General features: G+C 43.8%; 1 protein-coding gene across 3 annotated transcripts in view; it reads left to right on the top strand.

Moving 5' to 3' along the window:
• Positions 1 to 16,322, top strand: part of zfh1 (Zn finger homeodomain 1) — a 119,352-nt gene that overhangs the window by 83,240 nt on the left and 19,790 nt on the right. For 2 of the 3 annotated variants that reach the window (XM_065301003.1, XM_065301004.1), the window contains one exon: positions 2,049 to 2,303. The exons of the other annotated variant lie outside the window; for it this stretch is intronic. In XM_065301003.1, coding sequence (XP_065157075.1) covers positions 2,049 to 2,303 — 255 coding nt within the window. The remainder of the gene's footprint in view (positions 1 to 2,048; positions 2,304 to 16,322) is intronic. 3 annotated transcript variants of the gene reach the window in all.

The raw sequence follows: 16,322 nt of genomic DNA, 5'->3' as shown, positions 1-16,322 counted from the left end.
CGCAACAACGAGAGTTGTTACAACATTTCGGGGTGGACGGCGTGGTGTTGGCGCAAACGAAATGCAAATTTTCTGGCTGCTGCGGCCGTCGTGGCGGCGGGTGCAGTCCATATCTTTTTTTGTGCACCGCTTCCTATAACTTTGCGCTGCGTCTCCGCCTTGAGCGACCAACGGAAAGAAAGAAACCTCCCGCACGAATAATAACCATCGCAGGGGGCCGCTGTGTCTCCTGGCCGCGGACCCCTTCCTTCCTCTCCTTCCTTTTTCCTGCCCCGGCCACGGAAAGAACGAAAGAATCTTTTTCATGTTCGAAAATTGATTAAAAGTTTGAGACGCGCTTCTTCGGCGTATTATTTAAGAGCCAGCATAAATTCTATGCATACTTCGATATTGAATTAAAGTGTTGTAATCAAACGCGCACCGGGGTTGTATTTTTCGTTGTACGGGGAAAATTTATTTATGTGTTGTTCTTCTTCTTGCTCTCCCTCATCCCTCAAGCTGGGGCTGTTCCGGCGTTTACAGTGGCGTCGCAAAAATAAGAATACATAAAACTGCAATTGACACCGAGTTGAGTTGGTGGAGTCTGCCAGGTTTATACGTATATATTATTTTTATTACTTCGAAGATTGAAGAAGGCGGAAGATTGGATTTTAAAAAGTGATGTGCCGATGTTTTTCTTCTCTCGCAGATATTAATGTCGCCGTAATATATTGGCGAGTTTGCACGTAGTTTTCGATTTGTTTGTGGTCGTGTGTTGTTGATGGTGATAGGATTTTATATATTATATTAAGATTGGTCCGTGCCTCCGCATGGATTCATAAAATCTCTCGGGACCAGAGGATATCATCAGATATTTGATGGCTGGCGTGCAAGAAGGTATAGGTGCACACGCGCGGCTCTAGGGTTTGCGTTGGATGATCGACCTTTGAAGATGAATTATGGTTATGGACTCTTTACCAGCGGGTCTGCGGGCGTGCGGATAGCGGTGTACACGCACGCACTTGGGTTTTGGGTGCTGTGTCACTGTGTCCGCAATATACTTTTATTGGTTCCTGCGTGTTTGCACCCAGGGCATCATCCTATTTCCAAGTGGGTGCGAATCGCACCGGAGATATTTTACAATCACACATCAATATTTTATATTTATGCCTCCTTACTGATTCACTGTGCTGTCATATTCCAAAACCGCTATTTCTTATTTTGCGTGTTTGACGACGTGTGCGCGCGGTGAGGGTGGATATGTGGACGGAATCTCATCCTCATCCTCATCCTCGTGGGGCTGGTCGAGTGTTTAGCGTTGGGGCATATCCATCAGCAGTGATTCTAACCGCCTCCTCTCCTCTCCTCCTCTCTTTTCCTGTGGTGGCATGGCACCGCATATACATGGAATCATTTGACTTGCTAAACGCTTTCTACTTATATGGGCGAAGATTTATAAAGTTTTCAGGGACATAAATTCCATCTACTTAATACGGCATGTCATACTGGTGTGTGGGTATTGTGGGGGCTTCAAAATTATTTAAATTAATGTACGTTTCTTTTTGTTTGCGCGTACGACTCGCCGCAGAGTGGTAAGTGCTATGCATAGGAATCTCCTCTTCAAGCAAGAATCGGACGTTGCTAATCCAAGATTACTCCTTCTCCTAACATGGAATAACTAACGAAGCCATTCCATTTCTAATGTCGACTATCGGTTTTATCCTTGGGATCTGCTCGAGTTAGTTAAATGAATGCGCGGGAGGGCAATCTTTGCACGCTAAATTATTATTTCTACGTGAAGATGGAAAATATGATTGAATTCGTGTCGAAGCGTCCTGTGACGGTATCGTGGCCGCTCTCATCGGACGTCGTCTGCTGGCTCATACGCGTGTCCTCGCATAATCAAATGGGATTGGGCACAATCCTCCCTTACCCATCAGTGCACGCGCGCGTTGCTAAAATATTCCCATTTTCTTGGAGCTTTCTCCTCCGCTCTTTACTACTACGCACGCACGCTTATTGGAACATAACAAATATATTTTTATTAATTAATGCCTTGTTTGTTTCAGTTGAGTTGGAAACCAATGCGGCCGAAGGCTCCGCGCAGTACAATTCGATTCTAACCGAGATCGCAGAAACCGCAACGGCGTCCTCAATGAGTCCCGACACCAACCACAACGAACTGACAACAGAGAACCAAAACTCCCATAAACCACCTGAACAGGTCTCTGGTCAGCAGCAGGATCTGCAAGTGTACTTGCAGCGCAGTGATACAGCTGTCATCTATCCCGAATCCGTCGATACCACCCGCTCCAACGAAAACGGTGAGTTTGTCTTTCTGCTCAAGCATTTTATTCGAGTTATATTAGCCGCGAGTCGAGCGGTCCCCGGGGATCGTCCTATATATTGCAATGTGATAACATCTCTCTTTTCGGTCAAATGTTCTTCGGTTAATTTATATCTGGTTTTAATGAAAGCTAACCGTCTCCGGGGAGGCATCAAAATGTTTGTACATGTACTTCACTGACCGCTGTCCGCTTGTCAATTGAGGCGAATTGCGAAATCCCTCAAGGAAACCCTCCCGAGAAACTCACATCGAGAATACTAGCCTTGTAATTATACGAAAATTGATTCAACGAAAATCTCCATGCGCACATCATTAGTATCCCGCATAAATACGGGCAATAAAATTAAACGAATCGTTGTTTCTTCACTTGCCAAAAACGCGAGATGACGAGGCGCATAAGGTCATAGCCTGCTGGATTGCAACCAAATACATAATCGTTTATCAGAGCTAATGTCTGTCTGTTTAGTTAGGCCGCGACGGAGGCTTATTGTCTGGCTGTGCATGCAGCGTATTTCATGCATACACAAAATGTGGAAACTGCCAAAAGTTGAGCGTCGTGTCTTAATTCATTCAGCGCTGAAATTGTATCAAGTCTACATCTTTGATGACTAGTTGGGAGGGTGACGACAATAGCTGGCACAGTAATTCAGCGATATGTGAACGCCTTCTTCTCCTCGTCGACATTTTCAATGAGTTTTATCGTCAATTTAAGATATTTATTCGATGGGGATGCAGAGAATTTTTGTTTGTTTGTGTTTTTGCGTTTGCGAAAAAAGATTTGAAGTCGAATGCTCCTGAAAATTATATGGTGTTATGTTTCGTGTAATAGCAACACGCGTTTTCCGCGAAAAGAAGATGATTTAAAGTTACAGGCTGAAGTCATGTCGAGAGGAGTGTAAGTAAACGGAAATAAGAGAAACGTGTGCCAACCAACCGACCAGAGGACGTGACGTGCTTTCGCGGCGGCGGCGGCGGCAGCGGCAGCTCTACACAGACATATATAAAATATCCTCGCTCACTCTTTCTACAAACACGTACACATCGAAAACAGATCAAGATGATGAAACAATGCGATATTTTGTGCTAGTGTTAAGCGTGTGATGTGCACGGACCGACGACTACTCGTTATCATTCCATTTTGTCGGATTTCCTCCGGCAGGTTTCCGCTGGCAACAGCAGCACCAGCCACACACCAAGTACATTTCTTGCAACTGTTTAACTGCGTCTCGCAAGTAATGGTTTTGCTCATCGCGTGTGCGTCTATTGGCCGTGCTCGTCTGTAGCAAACAAACATGACCCTTCAGTGTGCTGCGAGTGGTGCCTGTTTATGATACACTTTGCCCGCTATTAAATTCGATTATAACGTAATTCCAGCAAGCGTCAACTTCGCCATACACACATCACCCGCAGACAATTGGCTGGAGTCTAAATTAACACGAAAATATTTTTCGGCAATTTTTCGTATTTCACCGCACGAGTAGTATTCGCGTACGGACATAAATATACATATTAAAGCGTATTCACGCTCGCCAGTAAATATTTGTTTGTTGGTGTGTGCGGTGTGAATGGTAGTAATCGTTATTTAGAAAGCGCCTTGTCGTCGGTGCCCCATGGCGACCTGTGACTTGGCAAACATCGCCGTGTCGTCCATCACTGCCCGTTTAGTCTCCGCATGCATCCAAGGTAAATTATTTGTGCACCAACGAGTGATTTACTTCTTTGTTTAGCGTTTTAACCGCTCAAAGATTAACAATGTTGTAATAATAATAATTATTACAATGCAAAATGTCATCCAATAGAAGAACAAGGAGATTCTGCATGCATGTAGGTGATAACACTCGAAAATAATAATTAAAGAAGTTTGCCACTGGTGTCCTAAAGTACTTGTACTTTCTGGAATAGTTGTGATATTATGAATGTATAATGTGTTTGGTGTGTGCTCGCCAGTCCCCATGCACTCATCGTCAAGGATAATTAAAGCAAAACCATTCTCCCGACAGGAGTGGGTTGCTTCAAGGAGTTGTTATAGTGCGAGTGTGATTCGAGTGGCGCGCATACGCCAGAAACATTTAACGGGTGCGCACATTCATACGTTGCGGTTTTCTAAGCGCGCGCGGGACGTTAAAGCAATTGAAGTATTTGAATATCTCTCTCCTCCAAGGTGGTGCTGGCGCAAACAAAAACGCTGTTTTCGAACCGTGACGATTTCCACCATGTAAACCGTACGCAAATAACCACGACGAAAATTAAACCAACTTTCATAGTCGTTTAAAGTGATGCGTAAGTAGAAAGTTTGCATAACCACCTAACTGATAAGTGTCTTTCGTTTTGCGGTGTCGTTTCATTAGCTCAAACAAACACCAACGAGGTAGCTGATGATATCTTTTATATTGCTGAATTTGGCGCAATGTAAAATTGAATTCTGAAATATTTCATCACACCAACATAAACCTGTTCTTCTCCTGTACACTACTTCTTCATGATTCATCAACTGTGCATGGCTGTGGTCTGGGAATGTGCAGTAATGCCAGTTCTTCATATTACGTCCGGGGGCATCTGGCAGCAGATATTGCGGACGCTACGGTTATATTTATGAACTTTGCATGGAAGAGAGGTGCATGCCTAATGCTTCTTTCGCACCCATTCAACCTATACTCACGTACGCCTAGCCATAATATAATGCAAGAATATTATAATTCCATTTCCCTTCGCAGCCGAATACACCAGACGCAATGTAATAGACTTCATCATCGAGACGATAGTTCCCTTTCAGTGTATTATTCTACAACAGGATATAATTAAACTGGTTATTTTTGTAATATTTATGAAATAAATCGTAAAAAACGCGTCATAAAAATAATGCACTAGTTTTCGTTTCGTGCGTGCGTTCGAAAATAAAAAACACTTAAGTAATACGAAACCGATAAAAAATAAAAGTAATCGTTTCTTATTCCCCTCGTGTCGATAGCAGGTCATTAAATCATTGTAAAACACTTTCATGGTCCGAAAAAACATTTAAAACCAATTTTTGTGATTGAAATATTTCGAACGTTGCGTTTGGTTTAATTGAATTGACGGTCGGCAGGCAAATGACTTACTTAAAAGACTCCCAAGCCGCTCTCTGCCCCCGAAAAGAAGAGCACAAGGCATTAGCGAAAGAAGTTGTTCATCCGAGGTCCCATCCATTTCGCTAGCGTTAAATGCACTGACTGTTTGATAATCAGGCATGAAATAAGCATGTTTCCGAAAGCCAGGCACGTCCCGGGACCTTTTCTCCACTATTTGTATGCGTATGCGAACCGGGCGTAGGAGATGCCGCGGCGCCGGAGATTCGCGACGCCAACATAATCCTGGCCGGGCGGCGCACTTCGCTATGCCCCCCCCGGACGACTAAATTGAAAGTCGCATCCTTGGTTTGTGCGGGGCACGCATTGCGTCCAAATTATCATAATAGGAAACTTCTTCTTCTTCGCCAAAACGTTGCGATGTCATTTTCTTGGTGCGGATGGAGCGAAATATGTGTCGCTTATGCCCATGCGTACGTAAGTAAGTAAGTGAACGTAAGGAAGGTCCTCGGGAAGGACGTTTCAGTTTCTGCGCGCTGCTATTTAATGCTTCCGATACGTGTAAGCTACGAGTTTCGCCGCAGTGGCTCTGCAGATTAAACTTGTATAGTCCCGGGTTAAACTGGGAGGAAATGGGGAATTTGGATTTATTTAGCAGTCGTCTGCCTTCGTCCGTATTGTAATTTTTATTAGTGAGAGGAAACGTATAAGCTTTGCTTCTTTCCTTTAACTCGGGCGCTGCGTTACGTATGGGTTTCGCATTTTTACGACGTGCGTACGTTCGCATAGATCGTGCGTTAAAAAGACAAAATCGTCGTGGAACGGGGGGCGAATAGCGGATGGGAATAATGCAAAAAGGCACGCACTCTGAAATAAACCCTCGCAAATATGATGTATGCTTGCGTTCGTTTGTTGCATGCTCGATTTACTCAAGGATTTCCATTCTAATCGCTTTATTTGTCGCAATCCTATTCGCGACAATTTGACTTTTTTTTATTTTTTTGTTTCTCGTGAAATAAAAAATAATTTTTGCCTATTTTCTAGCTCCTGTGGGAGGGAAAAGTTAAAGCCATTTTGGCACAGTGGACTAATTGCTTTTCCTGACCACCTGAGTACTTTGATAATCTTGTTTGGCGACTCTTGACTCTTCCCCGGTCCGTCGAGCAGTTGCGATAAAGTTTGGCAAAGATTATTTGCGCTTGCTTCGTTCGATTCAGAGACCAGTTTAAGCCAATACGCAAGCACAGCAACACACAAACTTTAATGCCATACCGATCGTTCAATTTAAACCGCTTGATATGGGTGCAGCTCGTAAAACTACCGCAGTAGTTGTATGCAAACAGAGAGGATGCGATTGGATAATGTGATAGCAGGCATGACGTCACAATATGCGAGCGCATATTGTATAGTTATATACTTGCGAAAATTGAAGTGTTTCCCGCGGAATCACGGCTGTATCGCAACAAAGAGAAAAGAGGGTCCGAGATTACGAGCGCCTTCTTCTATTGGCGCCAGGCGAAGAAGTACGCACGGATTTACGAATGGCTTGCGCGGAGAAGGTCTTAGCCTAAACCGAATCAAAGCCGCCTCCCGCGACTTGAATCGTTTTAATTTTCCTTTACATTTCTCTTTATTCCTTTTCAGTCGTGGAACAAGAATTAAGTTTGGCTTTTGTAAATTAAAACAGCAGCGGCGGCGGCGGCGCTCGGCCTGTACGCCGCCGTCGTCCGGGTAGTGTGTAAGTGGAAAAGCTGCAGTGGTTTTTAGTCTAATTAATTCTGCTTATAAATTCCGATTTCGGCCTCTCTGCGCCCCGCGCGCACGCCAGACTTTCTTCGGTGGCGGCGGCGGCGGCGGCGGCAGCAAGGGCCCCACTGTTATTGCTCGCTCGGCCGGTGTGCGCTTGATAAATTCACTTTTCCGCGCTTAAAAACATTAAAAGCGAAAGAAGCGATTGAAGTTATGAAAGCTCAGAAATTAAATCGCGCTCGGCCGGACGGACCCTGCCTCGGCTTCTTGTCGCTCAGATTATAGTAAATACACAGTCGGAATAATTAGATTACGTACGAATAACTCGCTTTTAATACGTCGTTATAAATTGGCGGCTCCAATTTAATTAATTGGAACGAACTAGACGATGACTTGCGAAGTGTGTCGCAGCGTGAAACGATATCCACGGGGAATTCGAAAATACTCGCCTTACAAGAACTACTTTGCTCTTTTCAAATTGCGCTTTCAATTTAGATTTGAATTTCCAGTACTCGTAGGTATGATGCCGCTCAGTCACTCAATCAGCGACTATTGAAACAAACGACTTGGAAAATAATTTCATTACGTGGAGGTGGACGGGAAGTCTTCCATTATGTCTAGTTATCACCTCTTTTGTCCCATGGCACGCGCGCAGCCTAACAACCGACGTTCATTTAAAGTGATTTTTTTCCTGTTTGATGTGGAATGATGAATGATATAAATGAATGATGACGATTTGTATTTAAACAGGGATCTACTTTTACTAAAAGTAATATTTGCAAGCAAAAGTATATAAAAAAATAAGTTGCTCGGACATTCCGTAGAAGTAGAAGAGCAAGTCATTCACAAATAGCCTAGCTTTCAGCATTTTGCGGGGCACTAATGTATTCGTACAAAACAAATGATTGATTTCATAATTCATAGCTCACTCTTTCGTTATTCTTATGCAAATTGCGTTTGTCTTGTCTGTTCATTGCGGATTTGTTTCTATAAATGGCTCATAAATCATTTCGGAATCAATTTGCAGTAAAGGTAAAGTTTAAACTTTGTTATAAATTCGATTTGAGACGATGATATGAATCACCCTATCTACTATAGTGTGTTATTCCCAGGAGACGATCGCACACGTCTACTTCTACTTCTACCCAAACTTGTTGATCGATATAAACATGTATATAGCGCGGAGACGATGTGCGGCGTTGAAAGAATTTGAAAGTTAGCGAAAACATGTTTTTATTGGATATTTCTGGCTGGCTGATTGATATAACATCGCGCAAAAACACGCCAGCGATGTCGCATCACCACCACCGGCGTGGTAATAGCAGGAAGCAGCAGCGGGAGTTATAATACGACGTGTCGCTGTATGGCGCACGTGGGGTAAGAAAAGACGGACGGTGCGCCTAGATCCCCGGCGAAGCGCGTTAGTGTAATATTGAATAATTCATACGCTACGAATCATTACGCCAAGTCTATATGTGTGCCCCGGGGGTGTGTGTATATAGACGGTGAGCACTTTGTCCGTTCGGCCCAGTGCGCGCTTTCTAAGGTCCTTTTTATCGCGGGGCCACCCTTGCGCGCGCGCGCGCGTACGCGGAAGTCTACAAACAATTTGTCTTCGCGAATGCTGACAGCGATTCTCCTGGCTGCGTGCGTGCCGATCCCGCACACACGCTTACATTTAAATGGCCGAAATTACCGATATCGTGGAGTGTACATGTGTGTGGTTCGAAGCAGATCAAAAAACTGTCTCCCCGTTCCGGAGACAATTCAGCGTGCCGACAACAAACCTTTTATATGTAAAGCGCGACTGATATGTTTATGGTGGATTATAAAAGTCCATGACTTGTAAAAATTGCGTTGAGTGACAACCGGCGGAGTCACATGTCGTCAAATAGGAAATGAAAACAGGAACACGAGTGTGCAGCACATCGCAAAAATGCGCACGATACACTTACGCATTATCCCCCAACAGGGGACGAGATAGAAATAAATGAAGCTTAAAGACGAAATGATGATGATCTTGAACCTTTATTACTCTATACGTGGGAGTCACAGCCAGAGAGGAGAAAAATCTAACCTAGAAAATATTTACATAGTCACCTAGAACTTTCATTAAGTGTTCCCAAACATGTCGTAAGTTTAGCAGAAGCATGTATGCTACTGGATGAGGAATTCGTTCCTCTGGACTCTGTCCCGAGAGGTTGCGGTCGAGGCTACATCCATTCCGTTTTCCATATCAAAATCTTCTCAGTACTGCAGTGCATCTTGTTGTAGCCTAGACCTCGACACCCTCTACTGCTCTGCACCCTTCCCAGTCTCTGTCCGGAAGGAACTTATACTTTGTTGCTTGCTTACGGTGAAAACTTGGCGTCGGCGTTCATGATGTATGTTGCTATTAAATTCTAACATCTTCGAATTGTTGGGGAAATTGTAATGTATTAAACTTGTTTTAGTAGGACATTTGTATTCGCTGAAAGGAATGTGTTTCATGTAGCTACTCTCCTCCTGCATGCATATGTATATAATAAACTGCTAAACGTTTTCCATCATAAGTTATTTACGTAAATATTCATAAATACGTGTCTATAATGCGCTGATAGTTTGATAGCGAGGCACAAACTTGGGTAATTTAATCGCGCGCTTAAAACCTGGCCTCCACATAATAAAATGTTTAACATAGTTGATAGTAATTGCCGCAGGGTTAGCCATCTCCTTGTAAGATGTTCGGGGAGATGTTCCGAAGCGAGTTCCAACTAGTACTACGTAGCACAAAACAGCAAAATGCCTTCGAGTGCGCCGCGATACCGACACTCACACACACACGATGTATACGCTGGCAGCTTTGAAAGTTTATGCGGTTGACCCCTTCTTCTAGTACTCGCCCTAACCCGTTGGCTCTATACTAAACTATATACGCTGCAACTTGCGTCTTGTAATGTAAGTATGTGACCATCGTGACACAAACAGCTCGTTGTGTCCTTCTTCCCGGTATCGAATGAGTGGAGTTTTTGAAAAGTATCATCAAGACCACAACGTATCTCCGCACGTAGTGGGCCATATGGTTTAATTCAACGCCGAAAGCGGCGTGTGCTTGCAATGGACCCCCCCTCGCCCCGCACCAAACATGCATGCGAGAACAAATAGCCGTCTTAGTTGAAATTAAACGCCCGGAGGAATTCGAGCACAGTCCGCCACGCGCTCCTCTAATTTCCTCCGTTCGCAGTTTCGGACCTTTGCTCCTTGGATAGATACTATACGAACGGACCACGCTATATAACGCATTCTTGAAGGTGCTCTCCCTTTGGCACCAACCACTTGGAGCCGAAGCACCCCTTCATTCTCTTTCTCGAGTTCTGGCTAAGATGCAGATTAATGTGCATTCATCCGCGGAAGAAATGGTTGCGGCATCCATATCTCTTCTTATGACCCGTGCCCAGTGGCCATTAGACGGGCCCGCGTCTAACATTGTTGATACGTTGCTAATGGCCGGAAAATATCCTTCCTTCCTTAGTTGATAAGACGTCTACAGGCTATAAAAGACGCACAACGCACGCATCTATGCCGACACTGCTTGATAAGTGTCTGTCACATCCTCCAACAAATTGGCAAGGCGAATAAGTTGTTTCAAGTTGTGTGACCGTTCACGTCCATTAGTATTCATCGCATTGATTTCGTTATTCCACGTCGAAATGGGACGCAATTCGGCATGTAAACTCGACCACCGTGGCGGGCGGGTTCCGTTCCGTTACGTTTCATTTCGGAAATCCCGCTTTGCTGCTGGCTGGGGCAAATCTTAGTACTGCACAATTTAATTACGTCCCTATAAACTTCTCGGCTGACCAGTAGGTATTATCAGAACTATTTGCCGAGTTGGCGTCTTCGAGCCGTGTTGGAAGGAAACTCTTGCTTGCATCCGCCAAACATTTAAACTTGACTTCCCAGCAGCACTAGCAGCAGTAGCAGCGGCAGCAGGAGGGCATACTTACCAAGTACAACTCTCCCACAAGCCAAGAAAGAGGAGGAGGCCGTGAACTACAACTTCGCTGACTGCTCTCCTTGCAGCTTTGACTCAAACACTCCCATATCTCTCTCCCTTCAAATTAATTTATATTGATCAATCTATAATTACTTGAATAATTACATTCCGAAGATGCCCGCTGGTCGAGGCATGCCCGGGAGCAATCTTAACGCTTCGATTTGTATGCAGAAGGCAAGACGGCAACTTCAGACCCTGCTATATCATGTTAGCCTGCTCGTGTGCATTAAGGTGTAACGAGATTCATGGCAAAGCATTACCAACCATAAAAAGGATTAAAGTAATCAAAAGTTTTTTTTTTGTTTTCAACAATTTTTGCCCCGCGATACGTCATACTCCCCCACATCTCTTCTTTTTGGCGAGTTTTAGTGGTGTTATCCCGCTCGCCGGATGATAAAAAGGGCCATGGAGTTCCTAATCCATCTAGTACATTTTAAAGCGACCACCACTTTTCTTAAGCTGATTATGAGTGTAAATTGAGATAAGTCCGCGATATTTATGGCGCATACATGCCATAACCTGAACTTTTTTGCGCTGGAGCGTTTACTCTGCGCGCAGCAAAACTTGAAAGCGTGTGTCTACAAATTTTTTAAGTAGTACAACGCGCGGGAATGAAGCGAAAAAAAGCGCGCGCCCATAAAGTTGCGTTAGAAGCTTTAACTTTTTTGATATCATAACAACTTCGTCGTCAAATTAATACTACCACGCTAAAGTACCTTTTATGATAATTTGTATTCATTCGGCAAGATGGGACATTCGTTACATTATCACAAAGCTCTTTTTCAACGCACTTAATTTAACTCGGATGGTCGGGGCAGGAAAATTTATTACAAAGAAAAAAATTGCGGAATTTCGGGAATTTAAATTAACGTTTAAAGAGATATTGAAAATGTGACCCTTTTACCTCGTGATTTTGTATTAGATTATTATTAGGTGCAGTAGTAGTAGAATGCTCTTGAAGAACCCTAGTACATTATTAATATTAAACTCACCGCTCAGCGCTGTTTTCGTCAATATTTAATATTAAGTCGGCGTGGAATTTTAACCGTGTTTACGTGTTGAACTTAATATGAAAATTCTGCACCTCTTTTTCAAATGTAATGGTTTGACTTTTGGGGGTTCATTACACATTGTCTTCTCCCATGGAAGAGAAGGGTCGTCCCTGAACAACATTCACATTTTCATTTCATTGTGCGATGGAGGGTTGCACCGGGAGCACGATTATGTTGCGCACTTCTGTGGCATCCCCCTTTCATCATTGCTGGATGATCGTTTACGAAACTATTTAATTGCGTCATCCTCGCGAGCTTTTTTAAGAAGTCCATCCGGCGTGCATCATTTAATTACCGGCTAACGACACGACTAGCACCCTGGGACTACTCGTCTATTGTCATAACTGCGCGCAATAAACTCATTTTGTTTTAAGTTGCGAACCGCCGCCAATCAATTGATGTGATTTATCTTTGTGGGGTTTTAATTGTCTTTGAAACCATCCGGGTGATCAACACATCATCGCGATATATGTTATTACCATTATTGCCATTCGGGATCATCACAACCGCAGGCTATAATAATAATTGTCGAAATGGTAAAAGATTTTAATGCGAACTGGAACTGAGTGGAAGTTAAACGAGTTGATGACGACGATATAGACTTGGAGTTGATGTAAAAAAGCCATGTGTGACTGTTATACACACTTTGATGGCCGCTGAAGAAGAACAACCTCGAATTCGCTTCCTTCGTCAGAGGTTACTCTAACGAATTAACTGCGCTTGTGTCGTATTCATGATTTTAATGGTGGAGCATTGAGTATATTGATTCCGAGTTGCGGACGTAAAATTTTATTAAGGTTATTATGTGGCACGCAGCATCGTGAATTTGAGAGTCATTGGAATCGTCATAATGAAATAAATGATGGTCGTTTGGTGGTGGTTTTTGAAGATGACTCCTTGTTTTTGATATTATTGTGTATGTGTTGTGTGGCTTTTTAGTTTCCGTTTGGCATCATCATGTGCGCGCGTGATGAGGCGTAGTCGGCGCGAATTAATTTCCGCGCGGGCTCCTCCTGCCCGCCGCCGCCAGCGCAATCCTGCTCCCACCTTTCATCCGTCCCGACGTCAATGCGAAGTAGCGCGTCGTCGTCGTCGGCGTGGCGTCGCGGCGTTATTTCTCATTTGTTTCTGGTTGATTTGTCGTCATAGCCGTCCGTGGCCGGCGGCTGGAAAAACACTGCGGTGACACCTCGGCAAGTGACATCCAATTTCCACCGCGTCATCGCCGGCTCATCGCAGCAGCAGCAGCAGCGGTGCGGTGTGCGGGTCTTGACAAAAAGGGCCCGCCAGGCACGGGTATTCATCACCTATACCCGCGCCGCCAACGAGTCTCTCGGGCGGTGGTGGCGGCAGCAATCAGCCGACGAAGCAGAGGCATCTGGTGCCACACCACGCCAAATGACCGCGTGCTACGTTTTCCCCCTTCATTCGTTCTCATCAAACCCCCGACTCTTCTGAAACTCTTCGAGATACACATGACCGACACGAACTTACATATTTGATCTGTGTTCGGTTATTCGGCTTCCGACAGTTCGATAATCCCCGTTAGTTCCGCACTTATCGGGACTGGTTATAGATTTAGGTGTGTCCGTTAGCGTGTTTGTCCAAGGGCTTTAAACTTATGTAACATAGGTGCTTACTCCACTGCTTTGCTTGCTTTTGCTGCTTCAATCCCTCGGACTAATCTCAATTTGCATTTTAGATTTTCGTTGATTCACTCAACTCCCAGCATAAAACACTTGTTTAATTTTATTTGAAAAATGTTTATTTTACCATCACCTGAAAATTATTTCCTGGTGATGGATTCTCTGCTAGAAAAGTAAAAAAGTCACCGTGAAGAAGAAAAAAACGCTGGCGAAAACCGCGGATGCGGCAGTGTGTGCGCGGTACCGAGTTTAATTCACTTCTCTTGTTAGATTTATACACTTTGGTGACCGCACCTCTAAGTGCTTTTTTGCCATTACATAATCAGACCTGCGAGCAGATCCTTCACACAGCTTCACTCTCTATAAGTTTAAATCCAATTTAATGCGTGAATGCGTCCACCTACGACCTTCCAACGACCATAAATCATCACTTTACATTTCTTTCTTCTTCCTGCTTTCAAAGCCCTCCTAGCTGCTTTTTAAACAAAAGTGTATCGAAATATCATTGGTCGATGGAGTTGAGTTGAGTTGGTGGAGATGTAATTAAAATTAGAACGACGTATAATGCGTTTAGCTTACGCTTACGTTTACGCAGTGCAGCACGCAGGAGTATTATTTACACATGCTGTTTGAACTATTAATTATGAAGCTAAACCTATTTGAAAACGATCTAATAACGGATGTTGTTGTATTAAACACGGACGCGCTGGGCTGCCCATCAATCCGAGCGATGTTTTTGTGCATAACGCGCTGCGCACGTAACGAACTATTTCGTTCACGATGCATATATCGCACTAATCAGCACGTTTTATTCCAATTTCGCACCGAGCGCCCGTCCACCATGTCATTGCCCATTAAAATCATTGCCGTCCGCGCGCTGTTGTATACAATAATGTGCGTCCATGTTTAATGTTTCGCTAGGTGTCAATGTTGTGCATTCCCAACTTTTGGACATTTCCTCGTGTTACACACAATATTTTTCGCCCACCGCATTGCAAAATGCGCCAGTTGTGAATGGAATGGATTGGAAGGGTTAGTTTGCAATTTGTAGCGTGCCCGATAAATCGGCGTCGCGTCCCGCTGCGTGTTTGGATCATAAAGATATAAAAGCGCGGGGCGCGCGCGTTGTTAAATTAAAATATTTTTAAATGGGGCCCGGCGTCGCGACGCGGCGACACGTCGTTTCGCTTCGTAAACGAGCGGCGGCGGCAGCGGCGGCGCGAGGCATTAAAATTTATTCGGAATGTTTATATTGCCCGCCCGTGCGCGCACGCAAGCGTATAAACACGCACGTACGCCCATTTGAGCGCTTGATGTAATATCGTCGCGCATAGGTATATTTAATAATGTGCTAATGGTCTATGTCGTGATTAAAATTCTGTTTATTGCTCGCACGCCACGCAATTCGAGAGCGAATGGGAAATCGTTTATTTACTCGCGCTCACTTACGTATGCTCTTTTTATATACAAAGTGTTACCAAAAATCAAACTAAAATCAATTAAATCAATGAAAAAAATAATACTTCCTCAAAACCACTGCAATTTTTTAAAAATTTTTTGTAAAAATTAAATTTTTATTTGTTTAAGGCTTAAATTTTAATATTTTGTATTTTTGTTACACTCGTGTTGTTGGTAAGCAGACGAGTTTTATGATTTCATGATTTCACATCCATAAGCAGAGCAGTATGCGAGGTGTGGACAGGATAAATAGAATTATTGCCAATCGTTCGATATTTTGTTTGCTCACTCATTCGGTTGACTATTTTTAATCCGTCGCCGGGACGTGCGCGCAGCAAATAAAGGTGCCGTCCGCGTTTATTATCACCGCGCGCGCACACACAATGAAATGAAAAGCACATTATGTTCGCGCATTTGATGCGCATCTCTGCCGAAAGCAAACATTTGCTGGCATTACCGATGCGTGTTTTATTTTTTTGCGCCGGTGTAAATTCGACAAACAAAACATCAAAAAATTACACACCAGAGGGCGTTTTGAATGAGCGGTGGTTAACAAGATTGCTCCGCCATTAAGATAGCAATCAGTTTTATTTCCTTCTATAAAGGAGAGAGAGAGCTGGGAATGTAAAATGTACACTTTCGTCTTTCGATGGATGTCGACTAATATAATATGTGTATACCGCGGCGTGTTTATGTTTATGAGATTGTGGTTCTTTAATCAAAGTGCAAGTCGTCTCAAATGAATATATTAGGCAACTTCTTTCACTCTCCTGGTGCCTATGACTATGGCTATGACATGAATATGCGTAATGGCCGCGCGAGGCTTTTTGAAGAATGGCGTGGACCAATTTTGTGATTACTCGCGAACGTCGAAGAGTCAAGCACTTACACACACACACACACACATAGAGAATATATCTCTGCAAATGTTTCGCTTCGTGTTCGACTTCAATAAAGTGGAATAAACGCTGCGAGGGGGGCAGAGCGCCT

This window comes from Atheta coriaria, unplaced genomic scaffold, assembly GCF_025399875.1.
Source record: "Atheta coriaria isolate IRGN ID8LTWV9N9 unplaced genomic scaffold, Caltech_Dcor_3.1 hic_scaffold_4_pilon, whole genome shotgun sequence".
In the NCBI taxonomy this organism is placed as follows: domain Eukaryota; kingdom Metazoa; phylum Arthropoda; class Insecta; order Coleoptera; family Staphylinidae; genus Dalotia; species Dalotia coriaria.
This window is presented reverse-complemented; position numbering and strand designations above follow the sequence as displayed.